The following is an 18,260-nucleotide window of genomic DNA, read 5'->3' on the forward strand; positions in this document are numbered from 1 at the left end:
TGCTGATGATGTCACATATTACATCATTCATGACATGGTCAGTGACATCACTGATGACATCCCAAATGACGTCACTGATTACATCATCCATGTGACAGTCTGATACACCTTATCATACACTAGTATAAACTTTCAACACTCATTATAAAATATGGAGTACCATATTTAAAACCATTGACACACCAATACAAGTTTCTAAAAACCCACTCAGTGATTCCTACATCTACACACATCTCTAAACACTTACCTTTAGATAGAAAACTGGACGGCAGCATTTCTGATAAGTATCCAAAATGATGCATAGCCATGTTCAAGTACATGGACGTGAAATGGAAAGCGCAAATCACGGGGGAGGGGGATATGCGTGGGTGCCATACGACGAGGGGTTTCAGGCACAGCTGGCCTGGGACCCGGAGGCCAAATGGGGTGAACTTTATTCTGATCTATGGCAGCAAACTATGGGAGCTGCAAAATTGGGCAAGACTATTTTCACTGCAAGTGGCCTGCCAGTGGTATATCGCCCCTTTCAGGGATGTCCCACCTGGAGAGGGGTAGGAGGGGGTACAAAGTAACAACCAGGGTCAGGGGGCACTTGCTGGGATTTTAATAAAGGAATGGGCACGCAAGAGTACTGCAAATGTTGCCACAAGTGTTCAAAATGCCCAGTGCGACACCCTCTTTTCAACTGCTACAGGTCAGGGGGTGCATCCCACAGCCAGGGCATGAGACAGTGGCAGCAATATGGGGGTAGCCACGGAGGGCACCAGCAGCAATTCTCAGGCCCACAAGGGCGTAAGGGGCACCAGGGACCTGGAGCAAAAGGCTCGTACTCTGGTTGACCTTGAGAAGCTGGAGTATTAGCTGGGTTTTTATGAGCTAACAGAAGAGGCACATTTTTTGCAGGATGGGCTTTATTGGAGTTTTCAGTTGTATTATGAGGGTCAGAGGATGTGGTGGTGGGCAGACAATTTGCGATCCGCATCAGAGCATAGACAAGCAGTTCGTGACAAACTGGAAAAAAGAAGTTTCCGAGGGCAGGTGGCAGGGCTGTTTCATAATTGGTCTATGGAGGACCTGATTCGGTCTCTAATTACAGTGGTCCCCAGGAAAAGAGGTCAATTTCATGCAATACATTTGTCGTGGCAGGAGGGTAGGTCTGTGAATGATGTAATCATGGAGGAGGCAGCGTCAATGTCCTACTCCTCTGTAGATGTGACCATGTCACTGGTGGTGGCGGCGGACCCAGAGCATTAATGGCTAAATACGATGTGAAGTCAGCTTTTTGGCTGCTTCCAGTACACCCACAGGACTTCCACCTACTGGGTTTGCAATTTGAAGGGAAATGGTATGTGGACAAAGCGTTGCCAAATGGGTTGCTCTATTTGCTATGTGCTGTTTGAGTGCTTTAGTTCTTTCTTTCTTGCAGTCGGTGTTCACATGGCAGACGGGTAACCCAGTATTTGGATGATTTTTTCATTGTGAGGGCTACATGGTTTGGCAGACTGCCAGGATTTACTGGCAAAATTCCAATAGATCATGGATAAACTAATGGTGCTGTTAGCACCAGCGAAAACAGTGGGCCCCCAAAGCAGTGCTATTATTTTTGGGCATTGAGATTGATGCAGTGGGAATGAAAGCCAGGTTACCGCAGGACAAAAAAGAGAAAATGCTGACAGTACTACTGTGCATGCTGGGAAGGGCAAAAGTGAAAGTCAAGGAGATTCAAGACAGTAACAGATATAAATGATTTTAAGCACTAAAAGTAAAAGGATGGTAGATTTCTACCATCATGCTAAAACAAGGAATACAGGCAAGTATATAAAATACATGACAGTAGTAAAATGGGAACGCCTACGATGTGTCCCTAACTAGATGTACCGAAGTGTACCTAGCATATATGTGGGTGTAAAGCCAAGAATCCCTCTAGGATAAAATCAACCCCATTACTTGAAGTGAGAAACTGTGGGACCCCCATCTTTGTCTCAAGATTAATGCAAATACAACAGTTGATGGACAGAATGCAGAACAATGTCATACATTCACCCCAGTACAGAGATCTGGGCCTAAATCCATCTTTTTTTGCACTCCACACCACCCTAGTTCAGACATGGCCATATGCAAATCAGTCTTGACCCTGTGCCCCATGGGAACAGTCCAGCCCGAACTGCCAAGCCATGTCTTACCTGGACCGGAATCAAGCATAAAGAACATCTGTAATATTAGCATTGCAGATGGTTCCTTATTTCTCATCCTGTAGATGTAGTCTATTATCTCTACATGTTTGCTGTAGTTTGAGTTGGCTCATTGAGATCCTGTTAGTGTGGGTTAATCTCTGAAATATCTCCTGGGTTCAAGTCTCCCATTTTCTCTTGGTCCATTATTCCATCACTTTATCTTGTATATTGGGCACGTGTCTAATCTGAATGTTATGTCAGTATGCCATTTCATGGGTAAACACTTTTCTGTACCACTTTCAGCATTTTTTTGGTTGCTATTTACACTTATCAAATGACCTTACGACTGAAGCGTTGCAGAATACAGATCCATCAGTAAGCACAAAACTTCCCTTAATAATGAAGCAAAACTAAGGGGGATGATGGACGGAGTGTTGAACTTAGCAAGCACTCACCCCCAGTCAACTGATCTGGGTTTAATCCATCATCTTTCTTTAGCTCACTCCACCACCCCAGTTCTGATATGGCCATATGCAAATCAGTTTGACCCTGTGCCTCATTGGAACAGTCCAGCCTGAACTGCCAAGCCATTGCAAGCACTCACTGGGGGTGAGAGCTTGCAATGTTCAACACTCCATCCATCCTCCCCTCTGGTTTTGCTCTGTTCGCCTTGAGTTGGCATGGTATGCCCACACGTGGGTCGATTGCTCACTTTGCCACTGGATTAATCTATTGGGATTAGAGGAGCCGGGGGGTTGCGAGGACCCCTAGTATTGGTACCCATCCCCCTCAATAAAAGTGTCAGAGGGATATGGTCACTAAATGGATTATTTTCTATGCTAAAGGAGCTCATGCCCGCACCCAAAGAGGCAGAAAGAAAAGTGAAATCTATAATAGTAGCAGAACCCCCACCTTTATAGGAATGGGGCAGGTGAGAAATAGGTCCAGTGTGCTAATGGTCTAAGATGTGTACAACTCGTTCCCTTGCGTAGTGTGCTCCATGTGCAAGTCCTATAAAAACGGACAGGGTTGTGCAATTGCCTGTGCCCAAAACCATCCCATTTTGGGGAGTCTAGAACCGAGTTTAGGGCATTAAAATTGGCGAGCCGGCCCTTAATCAACTTCTAAAACCTGCTAAGTAGGGGCTCTCTACCCACACACAATTGTATGCCCTGAAACACCTGGGAATCCCACTTTAAGGTCTGTAACTCCTTTGATAATTCCAATTTCACAAATATGATTAGGCTCCCGCTAGCTCTTACTATTTATTTGGTGAGTTTTATATAGCACTGGCTAGACCCAGAGGTATCAGAGCGCTTTACTTAACAGCGAGTTGCAAGGTACAATAATTTAAACCTTAGTTACGCAGTGTTTACAAAGTAAATGGCAAATCATAAGGGGCAGAGAAGTTAAAGGGGGACAAGAATAGGGGTCTGAGAAAGGTGAGAGGAGAGAAGGGAACCTGAGGGGGAGTTGGAGATAAGGCAGTCAGTAAAAAAGAGAAAACGTTTGAGGGTCGCCAGGAGGAATCCAGCGGGAAGAAGGAATGGACAAAGGTCAACAAGAAGGCAGATACGGGTCGTGGGCATCGACTGAAACCATCACCAAAATGTGGGGGGGCGCGCAAAAGTCAAAAACTTCCCAAAAACAAGAGAGCTGACTTCCATCGAGTAGAGTTGGAGGGGGGACACAGCCACATAACCACAGGAGGGTGGAAGGCTGTAGAATGTCGGCTGTATGCGTGCACAGGCTCTGGACTGCGGGGCATCGGTGTCGACAATCCGCACGTCATAGGTCCGGGGAAGTCTGCCTGGGAGTTAGGGAGCAGTCTCAGAGAAAGGGAGGCAGCAGCGTAGTCCGAGGGGGGGAGGTGGGGGGCGCCTCCCAGGCTCATAAGGCAAGTAACCGCAGTGCTGTGAACCCTCACCACCACTGCACCCCCGTACCTGGAAAGGACTCACGGGTCCCAGATGTCCGACAGGAGGTGAAGCTGGCGGGCAGGCTGTAAGGCAAGAAGTTGCAGTTGCGCCCGGAATGGCCGTGGGATGATCAGTAGGGATGAACCTCGTCCCAGCTGCTCACCAACCATCCAGGGAACCTCCACAAGGGATAAACACCGCCGAGACTGGCTCCTTCGACAGCCGACCAACGATTCATCAGAGGACAGGGAGAGGAAGGAGACAGCAGCGGAGAAACAACAAGACCTATGTCTGATGTCCGGCTGGGTAGGTGACGACCATGGCAGTGTGCCGGAGCCAATCTCCCCTATAGCTGTTAATGCAGCTCCACCGGGCATCAGCTATGTTGCTCGGGCTCCGCTAGTCCGAGTAGTGATCCTGTTTACATCTGACGTTCAAGAGTCCAGAAACGGGAGAAAAAGGAGAGACAGCGCTGTATAAGAGCGACCACCAGGTGAGTAAAAGGGACCAGGAGGGGGTGGACATTTGGGGATTTGAGCCATAAAGGCAATCCCTGGCCGGGAGATCCCGGCCAGAGCTCCTCACCTGTCACCCATCTTGGCTCTCTCCATGTTGTAGTCTATTGCTGGACTAAAAATGGTCTTCTACCCTTCCAGAAAAAAAGTTGTTCTTTGTCTCCCAGGTTTCCTGTAGGCATATCATTTTATATGATTGAATTTTCTTCCTGGATTGTGCTTAATACCTCCTATATGGCCTACAGTGGGGGAAGGCGTATAAGGCCTTACCTGAGATTCAGTGTTGGCCTTAGGATACACCTCAGGGGGGAGATCTTGTGGAATCCCTATTGGACTTGAAGCGGGTGAAACCATGCTTTCCTCTGGACCCTGATAAAAAGGGCCTAGTAGGAGGGGCAGCTGAACATGTAATGCCTCAGAATCAGGGAGTCAATCCAGCTTCTTCAGGCTCTCTAAGGGAGCGTACAGATTTCGGAGTTTCAACTGCTGCCTCATACCCCCTTCGGAGAGCCCCCCACCCCCTATGGGATTCCTCTCCCTGACTACACAGTGGAGGTCTGTAAAAAAAGCCCAGTGGGAGTAATTGTATGCATGATCCTGCAGAGAAAGATTTGGATGCCCCAATGAGGATTTTCCGTGTTCACTCTGGATAGTGTGTGGAGATAATGATAAAATCTACATTAAACATTTTCATTGATGAACCTATCAAGGCCATCCTCAGCGCCATCAAAATATCATGATAACCCCTGGCCGAAAACCCAGAGTGATGCGTGTAGGAAGGTGGACACCTGACTATGGTTACCCCAGATTTTTTGCCTTGTGTTTAGCTGGTTTTCGACTTAGTTGGCCTGGTTCCCTGCTAATCAGGGCCCCAGGCTATCTGCTCTCTTTTTAAAATGGATTCCATGTACCCTAGGTGCATAACTAAATTGGTTTGGGTCAACTTATCAGCCCGTGTACAGTGCACTATAGATGCCCAGGGCATAGGTGCATCCAAGGCCTACCAGGGGCTGCAGCATATCTTTTGCAACCCCTGGCTGGTACTTAAATCGACACAACTGGCTGATCACTCAGCTGGGGCAAGGTGGTGTAATCACCCCTTGCTTAGATATATTATACCTATATCTAAACCTATATCTGGACACATATATACCTATAAGTCACTCCTATGGCAGGCCTTAACAATCCTGGAGGCAGAGTGCTTGGTTTTATGTGAGATGGTGCTCTAGCATGAGCTGAGCCTGTCTGCAGCTGTCGGGACCAACTCCCTTAGCTGTTCCGGGATAATGCCATACCATATACTATTAAGTGCATTATAATCGTCGCGGTTACTTGCTAACTTTCGTTTGGCTTTATCAAAACATGTTGTGTAAGGTGTCATACGCTTTGGAATACTACCCCCTCGCCTGTCCTGGCGACAGGGGTAGCATTCCACCCTTCTAGAAGGAGAAAGACATGTTGCTTCGCTAAAACGCAGTTAATCCTAGCCAGAGCCTCAGCATCACAAAATGGATTCTGCTGCCACAGACACAAGTCTGACTTCCTACTGCTGACCGAACCTTGGCAGGAGAGGCCTGGACAATAGGTTTCCTGTCGCAGGGAGGTGCTATCCCTCCCCAGACAGGAGATAGTGGATTGGGGCAGGGTGGGCTGAATGAAACTAGACACGGCCTGGGGCACACAAGGTGCCCCTTGCATAATCCAGTCAAACCAGTTCTGGGGCTCTCCAGCCCCAGTCCCAGCGCGACCCTGGACAAAGGGAAAGGGGTGTAACCACCCCCTTTCCTGGGTCCCACCCATAGGTGATCCAGCCCACAGATTTGGAATAAAGGTGGGAGCAGTGCTAGTGCACGCAGATTATTCTGACTGAAACTTATGAAACGAAACTCTGGACCCTTCGACATCCTACTCGACGTAGAAGACTGAAGAATCTCCCTTGTGGTCAAGGAGTGACCACCCTGTGCAAACAGGCACCATCCAGGGCCTCACCGTTTGCTTTGTTGCAGTTTCCGCCGGAACTCTAGCGACAGAGATCAACAAGACCCAGCTTTCCTGCCTTACAACAGCCCGATCCACAGTCCCAGCGAATCTGAGAACCGTGGAGGCGACCTGAAGCGTGGGGCCGGCCATCTTGGAAAAACCACGAAGGGCTGACCGTGCAGGTCCCGAGGCTCCATCGACGCTGTGCATTGGGGTTTGAGAAGCCCCAGCCCTGAGCAGCTTTTGCACCGAAGTCCACCCCTCCAAACTCGGCGAGTGCTGCGTGGGGCCCTTTTGCATTTTCCTGCTCAACGCGTTGGTCCGGTCGCTTGCCCGGTGGCTAGCGGCCCCAGTACAGACAAATCTTTAAATTTGCTCTGCCAGTCTGGTTGCTCTGGACTGGCCCTCGCTCCCCTGAAAAGGAGCACCCGCTCTGACCTTCCTGGTCTGAGTAAGATGCAATCTTCGAATCCTGCGTGGGTTGCGCTGGCCAAGGTTTGTTTGCTCCAATCCGGAAGCCGACACCGCCGACAGCGAGAGCCTTCGTGGGACAGCTCGTGATCCACTCCTGGACATCCTCCTGCCCCAGAGTCCACGTGGCAGCGGAGACAAGCTTCACGTTAACCACCTGATTGCGCCAGACATTGCCTGGTTCCTTCCTGGTTCCACCCTGGTCACTGCTGAGTGACCCAGACTCAGTCCCCTCTGCTTTCAGGTACTCTTCATCTTCGATCCACCCTTGGATCGCACCGGACACTTCTCTTCTGGCCGCCTGCAGCATCATCATCTACAGGCTCCATAGATCTACACGACGAAAGCCGACACGACTTTGCACCTGTGCACCCGCTTCCTGTGGGTGAGGTAACACTTGAACGCCGGTGCTCCTGTATTGGTATAAACCTCTAGTGTCTAAGTCTAAAGTTTTGTACTTCTAGTCCAGTCGGAAGACTCTTAAAACAGTAACTCGATAACTTTTACGCACCATTGACTTTGCATTGGTGCATGTGTGTGCTTTCAGCGCTGCACCCGATTCCCGTGGGCTTTTCCCGACTTCAGCATTGCTAGACCCGATTGGTCCCAGCGATTCCCCAGGCCCTAGGCCTGACCACTGTTCGATTAGTGATACTTATACCACTTTTTTATTATATGGTTTGCGTGACCCCCCGGCCTCATCCATAATTGTGCAACTTTCATATGTTTAACTGTGCTTTTGTTTAAACGCTTGTGCCTCTGCACTCATAAAGAGTACAGAGGATTATTCTAGTAATAAATACATATATTTTTATAATATATAACTTGTGTGGTGTCCTTTCATTTGATATTACAGGATTGTGATTGGTAAAACAGCTGGCTTCACATGCCCTCTTGAGTTAAGCCTTTAAGGCTGCTTAGTCCATGCTACCCTTAGGATAGCTTGTCTATAAGGTTGACTTACAACCAACACCATAAGGGAATGTTTGGACTGATACAAGGTGCCCCCAGAATTGGAGACATCATATATCAGGCCAACTTCTCACAATGCGCAAGCCAATGTGAGGCTTTATTAATCAATTAGGTGGGGGATTCCTCCTCCTTTGCAACCAAGCCTGGAACCCCCGACAGAACCTCAGTGTAAAGAGCACAAGCTGGGGGGAGATCAATCAATGGAGGCTTTGAAGTCTTGGAGGGTTGCACCCCAAGTAGGGGGACATCTACCCTACCTGGGGGCTGAATTATGCGCATGACAAGAGGCACCCCACCACCCTCTAAGCTCGAGCTACTGGGCCCATGAGTAGTATACTGAGCCAACACTCCCTTGGGTGCATTAATATGTGAGGTACCATTACTACTCCATGAGTTACTAGAGGATATGGGGTCCAGTAATGGGGCGGACACTAACAAATTGTCAGGTGGAGGTTTAGCCAAAGAAGTTAAAACAATGTCCAAATTACGTGCCAAGTCCCTAGATGCCGACTCCAACTTATCCAGTCTAGTCAGAATCAGAAATATAAGGTCAATGAGGGTCGCCTTAATGGTGTGTAAGGCTGGGGCCAGCTGGTTTAACAGTCCCTCCGTGTTGGGTCCTAATACATCACTCGGCTGGTCGTGTTGTGTAACCGCAGAGGGTTCTTTTGCCCTCCTGGCCTTCCTCTGCCGTATTGGAGCTTGGGGACTTGCCACATCAACAGGAGGTGTAAACTGAAGGGGGGTGGGGGGGGGGGGGGGGGCTAGCGACTGCAGGCTTACAGGGTGATGATTTTGTGGTGTTCAGAGCGTGCGCCGGTGCATTGTGGGAACGTGCAGCGGCCATTTTGGATGCCGCGATCAGCACAAGCGGCAAGTCGCGTTTCCCGGGCTCGGGAAATTAAATCCTATTTAAATATAAAACTTGTCCGAGTCTTTATTAAAATCGGACCGTTATAAACTAGCAACGAGGCTGCGGGATACCGCACCATACTCCGCCCAGCAACACACATTCATCCCGAGCGTGGCAGAGGAGCGTGAATCACCACGAGGCAGGAGGGGCACCCCAGAAGTCCCCGATCACTGCGCAGCTGTCAGAGTTTCCTCAGGGGAGAGCAGGAGAGGCGCAAGTCCAGCGAAGAACTACAAGAGAACAGTGAGTGAATCACACATACCACGTGGCCAACTGCAGGCCCAGGGACAACACGGATTAGCGCACACACCAGCCACAACCACGCATCGACCAGCAGCAAGTGTACTGGGCTTATCCTATGGACACAGGACGCCAGCCCACGCTAGTAGCAACTATCACCACTCGCAAGAAGGGCAGTCCGCTGGTAGCGTGGATCGTTTAAGAGGCACACAATTAGCCCATCAGCTGAAATCACGGCACCCAAGCCCCACCCTGACAGGGCACAGCGCTGGAGCTCCAAGGCTCATCCCGAGACAGGGAAGGGAGTCCTGCGCAACCACAGGCAAGTAGAACAGAAGAGAGACAGGCCCCGGGGAGTCCACCAGGAGTCGCCACACAGCCAGTTCCAGCCCAGCGCGAAGGGGTGAGAATGTGCGCGCAAACGTCATCCCTCACCAACCTGGTCCCGTTCTTGCCCAAAAGGGGTGAGCCAGCAATGCCTTGGGAGGACTGGAAGCGATACTTTCTGAACTACCTGTCGGCCTTAGAGGACGAGGGAGAAGGCGAGTTATCCAGTGCGAGGAGGAAAAGAATACTGCTAGATAACCTCGGCCCGAGGGCATCAAAATATACGACAACCTAGTAAAGAAAACCAGGCTCCTGAACGACACAGATGAGTTCCAACATGCGTTAAGAGGATTTGGACTCACACTACTGCCCGGTGGTGTGCATAGCAATAGACAGGTGCAATTTTTTCCAAAGAAAACAAAGCAGTAGCGAATTAATAGATGAGTACGTAGCTGCTCTGCAGAGACTGGCAGTGATGTGCAAATTTGGCACACTGCACGACGACCTCCTCAGAGATCAGATCATTATGCACATTGCAAATACAGCGATCCAAGAGAAACTATGGGTAAATGGAGACGCCCCTCTCAAGGAAGTCGTGGCACTCGTGAAGAAGGCGGAACTATCGAAGAGGTGTGCAGAAGCAGTGAAAAGGGAGAGCCTCAACAAAATTCCTGTATGCAAAGTGACTGACAGAAGCAAACAAGAAGTAATCCAGCAGCCTTCACAGTCGAATAGCAAGTTTCAGAAGAAATACCCTCAGAGACCCACGAGAACACAAAGGCCGCAAGGAGAGAGCAGAAAAAACTGCTACAGATGCGGTAGCCAAACACATGCCAGCCACGACAAAGGATGCCCAGCTTTCAGTGCAAAATGCTTCTTCTGCGGTATAATGGGGCACGACGAAAAGGTGTGCAGGCGGAAATTCAAGAGATCATAGGTGAAGTACATAGCCCAAGAGACGGACAGAGAGGAAGAGGCACCTGAAGGAGGAGAAGAAGAGGACGAAGTCTTATGTGTTGACGACCAGGTGCTAGGAGTAAACTGCGCAAGGTCCAGGAAACCTGTGTTACAAATGGAAATAGGAGGAGTGCCGATCAACATGTTGGCAGATTTGGGCGCCCCATATACCATTGTCCAACGAACAGTATGGGAGAGGGATTTTGAACCACGGGTGAACAGGGACTTATTCCCAACGGACATATGCCCAGTCACGTACACCGGTGAACCCATACCCATGGTGGGTTATCGCACCCTCAAGTTCGAGTTCAGAGGAAGAGCAGCTGAAGGGAAGTTCTATGTCGCCGAGAAAGGACCGTTGGTCCTAGGATGGATAGACCAAGGTGCTCTAGGGATCCAACTCAACCCAGGAGGGACTACACAAGTGATGATGACAGACACTGTGCAGGCATATGAAGAAGAGGCGTGTAAGGAGGAGTATGCGGAAGTCTTCAAAGGAACAATCGGTCGGATGACGAAATTCACATAAAATATGCTTAAAGGCGGGAGCACAACCAGTGAGCCACAAGGTCCGCAATATTCCCAACAGGAGCAGGGAGACGGTACAGGAGGAGCTCCAATGATTGGAAAAAAACTGAGTCATTGAAGCCAATCAAAGTGCCGAATGGCTTGCACCGTTGGTAGTCGCACAGAAACCCAACGGCAAGGTGCGTTTGTGCGTGGATTTGAGGGAACTCAATTAGAACATCTTAGTGGATAAGTTCCCGCTGCCCCGGATAAACGAGATGCTAGCTAAAACTAAGGGAGTAAAATGGTTCTCCACGGTGGACCTCACATCCGCGTACCACCAAATCGCACTACATCCTTCGTGCAAATATTTAACATCGTTCGTCACACCCTTCGGATGCTATAAATTCCTAAGAATGCCGTTTGGGTTGGCATCCGCAGCTGGGGTATTCCAAAAACTGATGCACAGATTATTTAAAAAAGTAGAAGGCTTGCATTACTTCCAAGACAACATCCTCATCATGGGCAAATCAAAGAGTGATCACGATGCCAAACTGCACATGGTCCTGACCATTCTAGAGCAAAACGGTCTCACCGCAGAATGGGGAAAATGCAAGTACGGAGTGGGATCAGTGACATACTTAGGCCACGAGATCAGTGAAAGAGGAATCAAACCGAAACGAGCCAATGTAACAGCTATTAAAGAAGCACCTACGCCAAAAAGGAAGGAAGACGTCCGCTCATTCCTAGGCATGGCTGAATTGTATAGCAAGTTATTTCCCCACTTTGCATCCAAAACGCATCACTTAAGACAACTCCTGAAGGAGAAGAACACCTTCAAATGGACAAATAAAGAACAGACAGAATTTGAACTACTAAAGCAGGACATCTGTGCGGCCGTTCCCCTCAAGGGATTTGACCAAGCAGCTCTATCTATACTGACTACTGATGCCAGCGACAAAGGACTAGGGCTGGTTCTAATGCAGACATCCCAGGAAGGAGAGATTAACACGGTCAGCTTTGCCTCCAGGTCCCTGGCTCCCAATGAGGAAAAATTCAGTGTTATAGAAAAGGAAATGTTGGCAGCAGTGTGGGCCATGGAACGGTTCAGGCAATTCTTGTGGGGTTCAAAGTTCTTACTCCGCACAGATCACAAGCCGCTGGTGAGAGTCCCTACCTCGAGTGGGCATGCATACGCGACGTCACGGATAGCGAAGATGACCTTAAGACTACTTGATTAGGTCTATGAAGTGGAGTATATCCCCAGGACAAAGAACAAGGTAGCAGACTTCTTGAGGCGAGCAGCTGCTATGGAACCTGCTGCGGAACAAGAGCCCTCAGAGTGGAAGGATTACGTAGCGGCACTCACGCAAGACCATGAAGGAGTGATCAGCAGTCAAGAATGGGAGGAAGCTTATTACAACGATGAAACCTTGAAGGCAGTGAAGAGCTACGTGACGCAAGGATGGCCAGACAAAAGGCACCTGGACAGCCAGTTGAGGAAATACTGGGAAGTCCGGGAGGAATTGTCCATTGGAGACAAGCCAGTGTTTCTGCTCTGAGCGGACAAAGTAGTACCTCCTCAACCACTAATAGATCACCTCCTAGCTATCCTACACAAGGGATACCTCGGAATAATGAAGACAAAAGCCAGGGCGAAGAAGGCGTATTGGTGGCCGGTAATGGACAATCAAATAGAGAAACATGTCAGGATGTGCAAGAGTTGCAGCCGGGCGGACAAGGCGCAAGTCCTACTACGTCCACACCTAGGGAAGTTCACTTGCCCCAAAAGCCTGTGGGAAATGCTCTCCGTGGACATCTTGGGCCCCATACTGGACACCAAGGGTGTACCCAAATATGCGACTATCCTGATAACAAATACACCAAGTGGTCGGAGATGGACATTTGTGAGGAAGCCAATACGGAAACTATACTTTCCTTCCTCACTGTCACATTCTTGAGGGAAGGAATTCCCAAGGTAATCATGTGTGACAATGGACCACAATTCATTTCAGCCGTGGAACGCATTCATGGACCGCAACGGAATATAAGTCAAACACACCCCTGTGTATCATCCTGCGGGAAATGGACTAGCGGAGAGGTTTAACAGGGTGATAATGGGCTCAGTTCAGGCAGCAATAAGTGCAGGAAAGGACTGGGAGAAGGAACTACAAAGGATGCTGTGGGCATATCGCATTACCCCAGCCAACACAGGATACAGCCCATTTAAAGTACTCAGAGGACGAGACCCTTTCACAAAGGACAACTAGCATGGAAACAACTGGTGGTCCAAAGCAAATGGTCCCCAGTTGTAGTACGTCGCAACATGGACAGAGCACAGGCCTTGTACACAGAATACTATAACAAACGTTGCAACGTAAAGGAAGTGACCTTAGAGAAGGGCGAGTGGGTGAGAGTGAAGCAGGCAGTGATGAAGAAGAAAGGCGACAGTAAGTTTAGTCCTCCATTACAAGAAGTAGAGCCCTTTGCCAGGTCGGCCATGCTAAGTGATGACAAAGTGTGGTTGCAAGATAGAATGGCACGATGCAACAAAGTCATGAAGTGGGAAGGCTCGGAAGCTAGGAGTTCACCCACCCCAGAGAGAAGACAAGAAACTGGAAGGACACAAGAATCGGAAGGAATTATACAGGATACCATCATCACGGAGCAGAATGATGAAGAACTGTACGATCCAGCGGAGTGTGAGAGGGAAAGATCAGCCTCTCCAGTCACGCCTCGCGGCCCAGGTACGGGAGACCAAGTAAGACTATGATGTACCTGTTACACTGACTACCACGGTAGTCCAGGGACTATTCCAGCACTTTCAATTGTTTTGTTAATATTGTGTGTGTAATATTAAAGGGGGAAGATATGTGACGACGCGCTTGCGCCTGTGCGTTGTGGGAACGTGCGGTGGCCATTTTGGATGCTGCGATCAGCGCAAGCGGCAAGTCGCGTTACCCGGCACTCGGGAAATTAAATCCCATTTAAATATAAATCTTTTCCGAGTCTTTATTAAAATCGGACCGTTATAGATTTGACTGGCTTCGGAGATGAGGTCGAGAAGGGTGGGGCTAGGGAGGGAGCGGCCGAGGGTGCCTTGAAAACTTGAGGTGGAGTGCATGAGAGACACAACCCGATCTTCCTGTTTCAACAGAGAGCTGTCTCGTGGTCCGAACTATCTCCTTGTTAATAACTCCCTCAGCTTTCGCAAAGAATGTATCAATGGTTAGGCGCGGCTGGACCGAGGGGGTCACAGGCTGTGCCTTTCTTATTCCCATATCGCTATATCAGGCAATGTCCCACGGTTATAAAGAAAAGAGCACCCACAATTCACTCGGCTAGCACTAAAAAAGACCAAGATATCTTGCTAGACAAAAAGAATGCTCACTGTGGACCCATTGACCAGCTTCAGGCCTCGGTTTGGCGACGTTTATGAGTACTGTGCAGGCATACCGGGACAGGCTCTAATGGCCAACCGACCAATAGCAGGTGCAGATGAACTCAGTCCTAGCCGAATCCCCGCTACGGGGACGAGGCAATGTTCTAAGTGCTCTCGCGATGTGACAATTGACCCCCCGGTCTTAGTAACAGTTGTGCAGCAGGAAGCCCTGGAGCATATAATCTCACCAGGGCATGGGACAAACAGGATCTACATTCAACAGAGGATCACCCAAAGAGGCCCACTCACCGTCCTCAAAAAATCTCCAAGGTCCAAACTCCAAGAGAAAGAGAGATGGCCCAGCCTCTTCCAGGCTATGACGGGTTAAGACGGGCCTGTCTTTGCCGGGCCCGCCCGCGTCTTGCGCTGAGGGTCGCCCCTTCCGGTTTCAAGGGGCTCATGTGCAGCGCTGCCATGTCGCACCCCACACTCCCAGGTGCAGGACAGGGCAAACGCTGGATCAATGGAGGCTTCCGCGCTGCAGGACGCCTCTTCCGGTTTCAAGGGGCTCATGTGCCGCGCTGCCATGTCGCACCCCACACTCCCAGGTGCAGGTCAGGGCAAACGCTGGATCAATGGAGCCTTCCCCGCTGCAGGACGCCTCTTCCAGTTTCAGAGGGCTCATGTGCAGCGCTGCCATGTCGCACCCCACACTCCCAGGTGCAGGACAGGGCAAACGCTGGACTACGGTAATGTACTTCTTCTGGGTGCCTGCAAAGAGGTCACCCGGAAGCTCCAAGTGGTTCAGAACATGGCTGCCCGTCTACTTTGTAATTTGCCTAGAACTTCTTCAGCCTCTTCTTCCCTGCGTAGCCTGCATTGGCTGCGCATAGAATCCAGGCCCAAATTTAAAGCACTATGCTTTATGCACCGTATCAAAGCTGGAAAATCCCCTCACTATCTATCCACTTTAGTTCAACAATATTGTCCTTCTCGCACCCTTAGATCCTCCACTCACTGCAGATTCTCTGTCCCCCGTTTCAAACGTGCTAGAGTTGGTGGGCGCTCTTTTTCTTATCTGGCACCCACGCTCTGGAACTCGCTTCCCATCCCTCTGCGGTCTGAAACATGTTATCTTAAGTTCCGCAAAGGAGTGAAAACCTGGCTGTTCTCTCTGTAATCTGTTCCTTACATCTCCGTCTGCCTTCTATTACTTCTGTTCTCCTAGCGCCGGGAAACCCACGGGTAGCTGTGCGCTCTACAAAATCAGATATAATAATATAATAATAATAATAATAAATGGAGGCTTATAGTAGAATCCACTATTGAGTAAAAAGTCAAAGAACAATAACTTTGATTGGAAAACATGTTGCTCTTTGTACCAGATGGATTTACATGTCGTATACATGATCTTGCTGGGTCATGGTCATTTAATACCCTCCTATTTTAATGGGGCAACTTGCAGCTTCATGCTAAGGTGAAGTGTTGGCACTTATTAATTTTAAAAAATGGGTTTAATCAAACAGCAATTTATAGCAGATCTAGGGACACAAACCTCTCAAAATGTAGTTCTGATAGTTCTGATCTGCTTCTGCTCCAACCTTGATCAAGCACGTTAAACCTTCAGAGTTAACAAATTCAGGAACAAGGTCTTTGTCTTCCTAGAAAACACAAACATATTTACAAAAATGTCATATTCAAAGTACAAACTATGGACAATGGTATTGTAAATAAAACAGTAGATAGTTCCTCAATGAAGTGCCTGGTATTAGCTAAGAACTTTAGGGGGACACCTTCCAAACCCTACAGGAATGCATTTACAACCATTATGACTTTTCAGACTCGAGCATTACAATATATATTTAAAACACAGAAAAATGCAAAAACGGATAAAAGACTTATGAAAGTGAATATGCACATTTATCTTTAAGCCATGTCATCTCTGATCTGGCACAGTCAACCTTTTACCGTTGTTACTTTCCACGATTGAAGGGGCAGTGAGGAACACCTGTGGCACCTCGAAGATTTGAATAAGCATTAACAGCCTGATTACAGGAAGGAATACTAACAACCTAAGGTACTGCACCCTGCTTCAGGAAAGGATTTGATTCAGACTTTTGGGACACTGCTGTAATGGGCTATATATATATATATATATATATGAATATGCAGGAAAAGCAGCTTACTTCTCTTACCAATCCCTAAATTCCAATCAATTTGCCAGGAAATTTACAAGTTACATTAGCTTCCAGTGAGAAGTTGCATTACGTTCAAAGCCCTTTGCACCACTTACAAGGCTCTGCATAAAACGGGCCCAGATTTCCTAAGGCACATCTTTAAGTGGTCAAAACCCAGCAGATTTCAGTGCTCCCTCAGAACTAAGAAACTGGTAGTCCCTAGATTCCGTAAGATGAATTGTGGTGGAAAAATCTTTATCACAGGAACAACCAGGCTCTGGAACAGCCTTTCCCCCCATATCAGGGCCCTGCCCACCCTGTTTTCTTTTAGAAAGGAGACAAAGACATGGTTGTTTAAGAATTAGGGTCCTGTCATTTCTGCTCTAGAGCAGCCAGTGCCAAGACACCTAATGCTGTATGAGCACTCTATAAATAATTTTAACATAATATAATATAAGAGAAAAATGTGTTCCTGGCTCCAGAGTCTTCTAGTAGCAGCCTGAGATAAGGCAACCTCTTTATAGCACAGCTATGTCTGACTTAAAGGACAACTAGTAACAACCTACGGTACAGCACAGAGGAACATGGCCAGGTTATGCAACATGGCAGTTGCAGCAATTTGAGCTCCATGTCTGGTCAGGTTCGGCCTAGTCTGCATGCCAAACTACAGTAGATCCAGGTCTTTTCTGAAACTGAGACCTGCATTGCTGACTTCTGGGAACCAAACTGCACATTGTGGGTGGACATAGCGTACAGGGAGACAGCAGACAAGTAGGCCTGTAAAGATTGTCAAAGCATGCAGCAGGTGGAACAGATGTTGCTAAGGAAGCAAACTACAGCCTACAAGGTGCCCTGGACATTGGACTCTCAGGGGCCATGCGACTTCAACTAAAGGAGCAAGGGGAGCTGTGTAGTGCCCACCTCCTCTGTGGTGACCAGCTGGTCGATGCATCATGTCTGAGGCCATCTCCCCCACCCCTTTGATAACATGTTGCACCCTGGCCCCAACCTGGTGGACCCCAGAGTTCAGGTGGCAAGTGGGCTTCCGGCCACCCACTAATCTGTCCGTTTTGGCCGGCTCCAGGGTGCAATTTGTTATCAAAGATGTGGGGGAAATTGGCCTCACAGATGATGCAGCGACCAGCTGGTCACCACAAAGGAGGTGAGTCAGGTGTTCTCTGGCTTTACACCTGGCTCACCTCCTACACATGAACTTCATACTAGTACGGTGGTGTGGAGATGGTTGTCACTACAGAATGGGAACACTGCCAGCACAGCTACATCCTTCTCCACCACCACCACTATTGGACTCTTGAGATACTCCCCACAGGAGTAAACTGAAGGAATGGAGGTTATCACCTGAATGTCAGACTTCATTCCTAAATACTACACCTGCCAAAACAGTGGCAGTAGCAAAAACAAGGGCAACTTCCATAGGGCAGTAGTTATGTAAGTGGCATAGGGCAGTAGTTACAAAAGTGGAGGCGCACCTCTGTCACCCTTAGTCCCACAGCTCCTTAACTGGAAAGCAGGCCAGAAGAGGAGAAGCTACAAAGCTAGTGACAACTGTTGACACCCCGCCCCAGATGAATGACAATAGGGAGAACTGAGGAAAGTGACTGATCAGGGGAGGAGCAAAGCCATGCTTTGGGCCTGAGAACCTCAACTCTGCCCATTAAGGTACTGAACAAGTAAGATGCATTTCCCTGGGCGCAGTCTGATTCTG

At 48.8% G+C, this 18,260-nt stretch overlaps 1 protein-coding gene across 1 annotated transcript in view; it reads right to left on the reverse strand.

The window, feature by feature from the left end:
* LOC147663358 (FH1/FH2 domain-containing protein 1-like) overlaps positions 1-18,260 on the reverse strand; it is a 483,979-nt gene that overhangs the window by 143,278 nt on the left and 322,441 nt on the right. The window contains exon 5 of the mRNA XM_086950500.1: positions 15,913-16,018. Coding sequence (XP_086806626.1) covers positions 15,913-16,018 — 106 coding nt within the window. The remainder of the gene's footprint in view (positions 1-15,912; positions 16,019-18,260) is intronic.

The sequence above is a fragment of the Lissotriton vulgaris genome, unplaced genomic scaffold, assembly GCF_964263255.1.
Source record: "Lissotriton vulgaris unplaced genomic scaffold, aLisVul1.2 SCAFFOLD_1508, whole genome shotgun sequence".
Lineage (NCBI taxonomy): Eukaryota > Metazoa > Chordata > Amphibia > Caudata > Salamandridae > Lissotriton > Lissotriton vulgaris.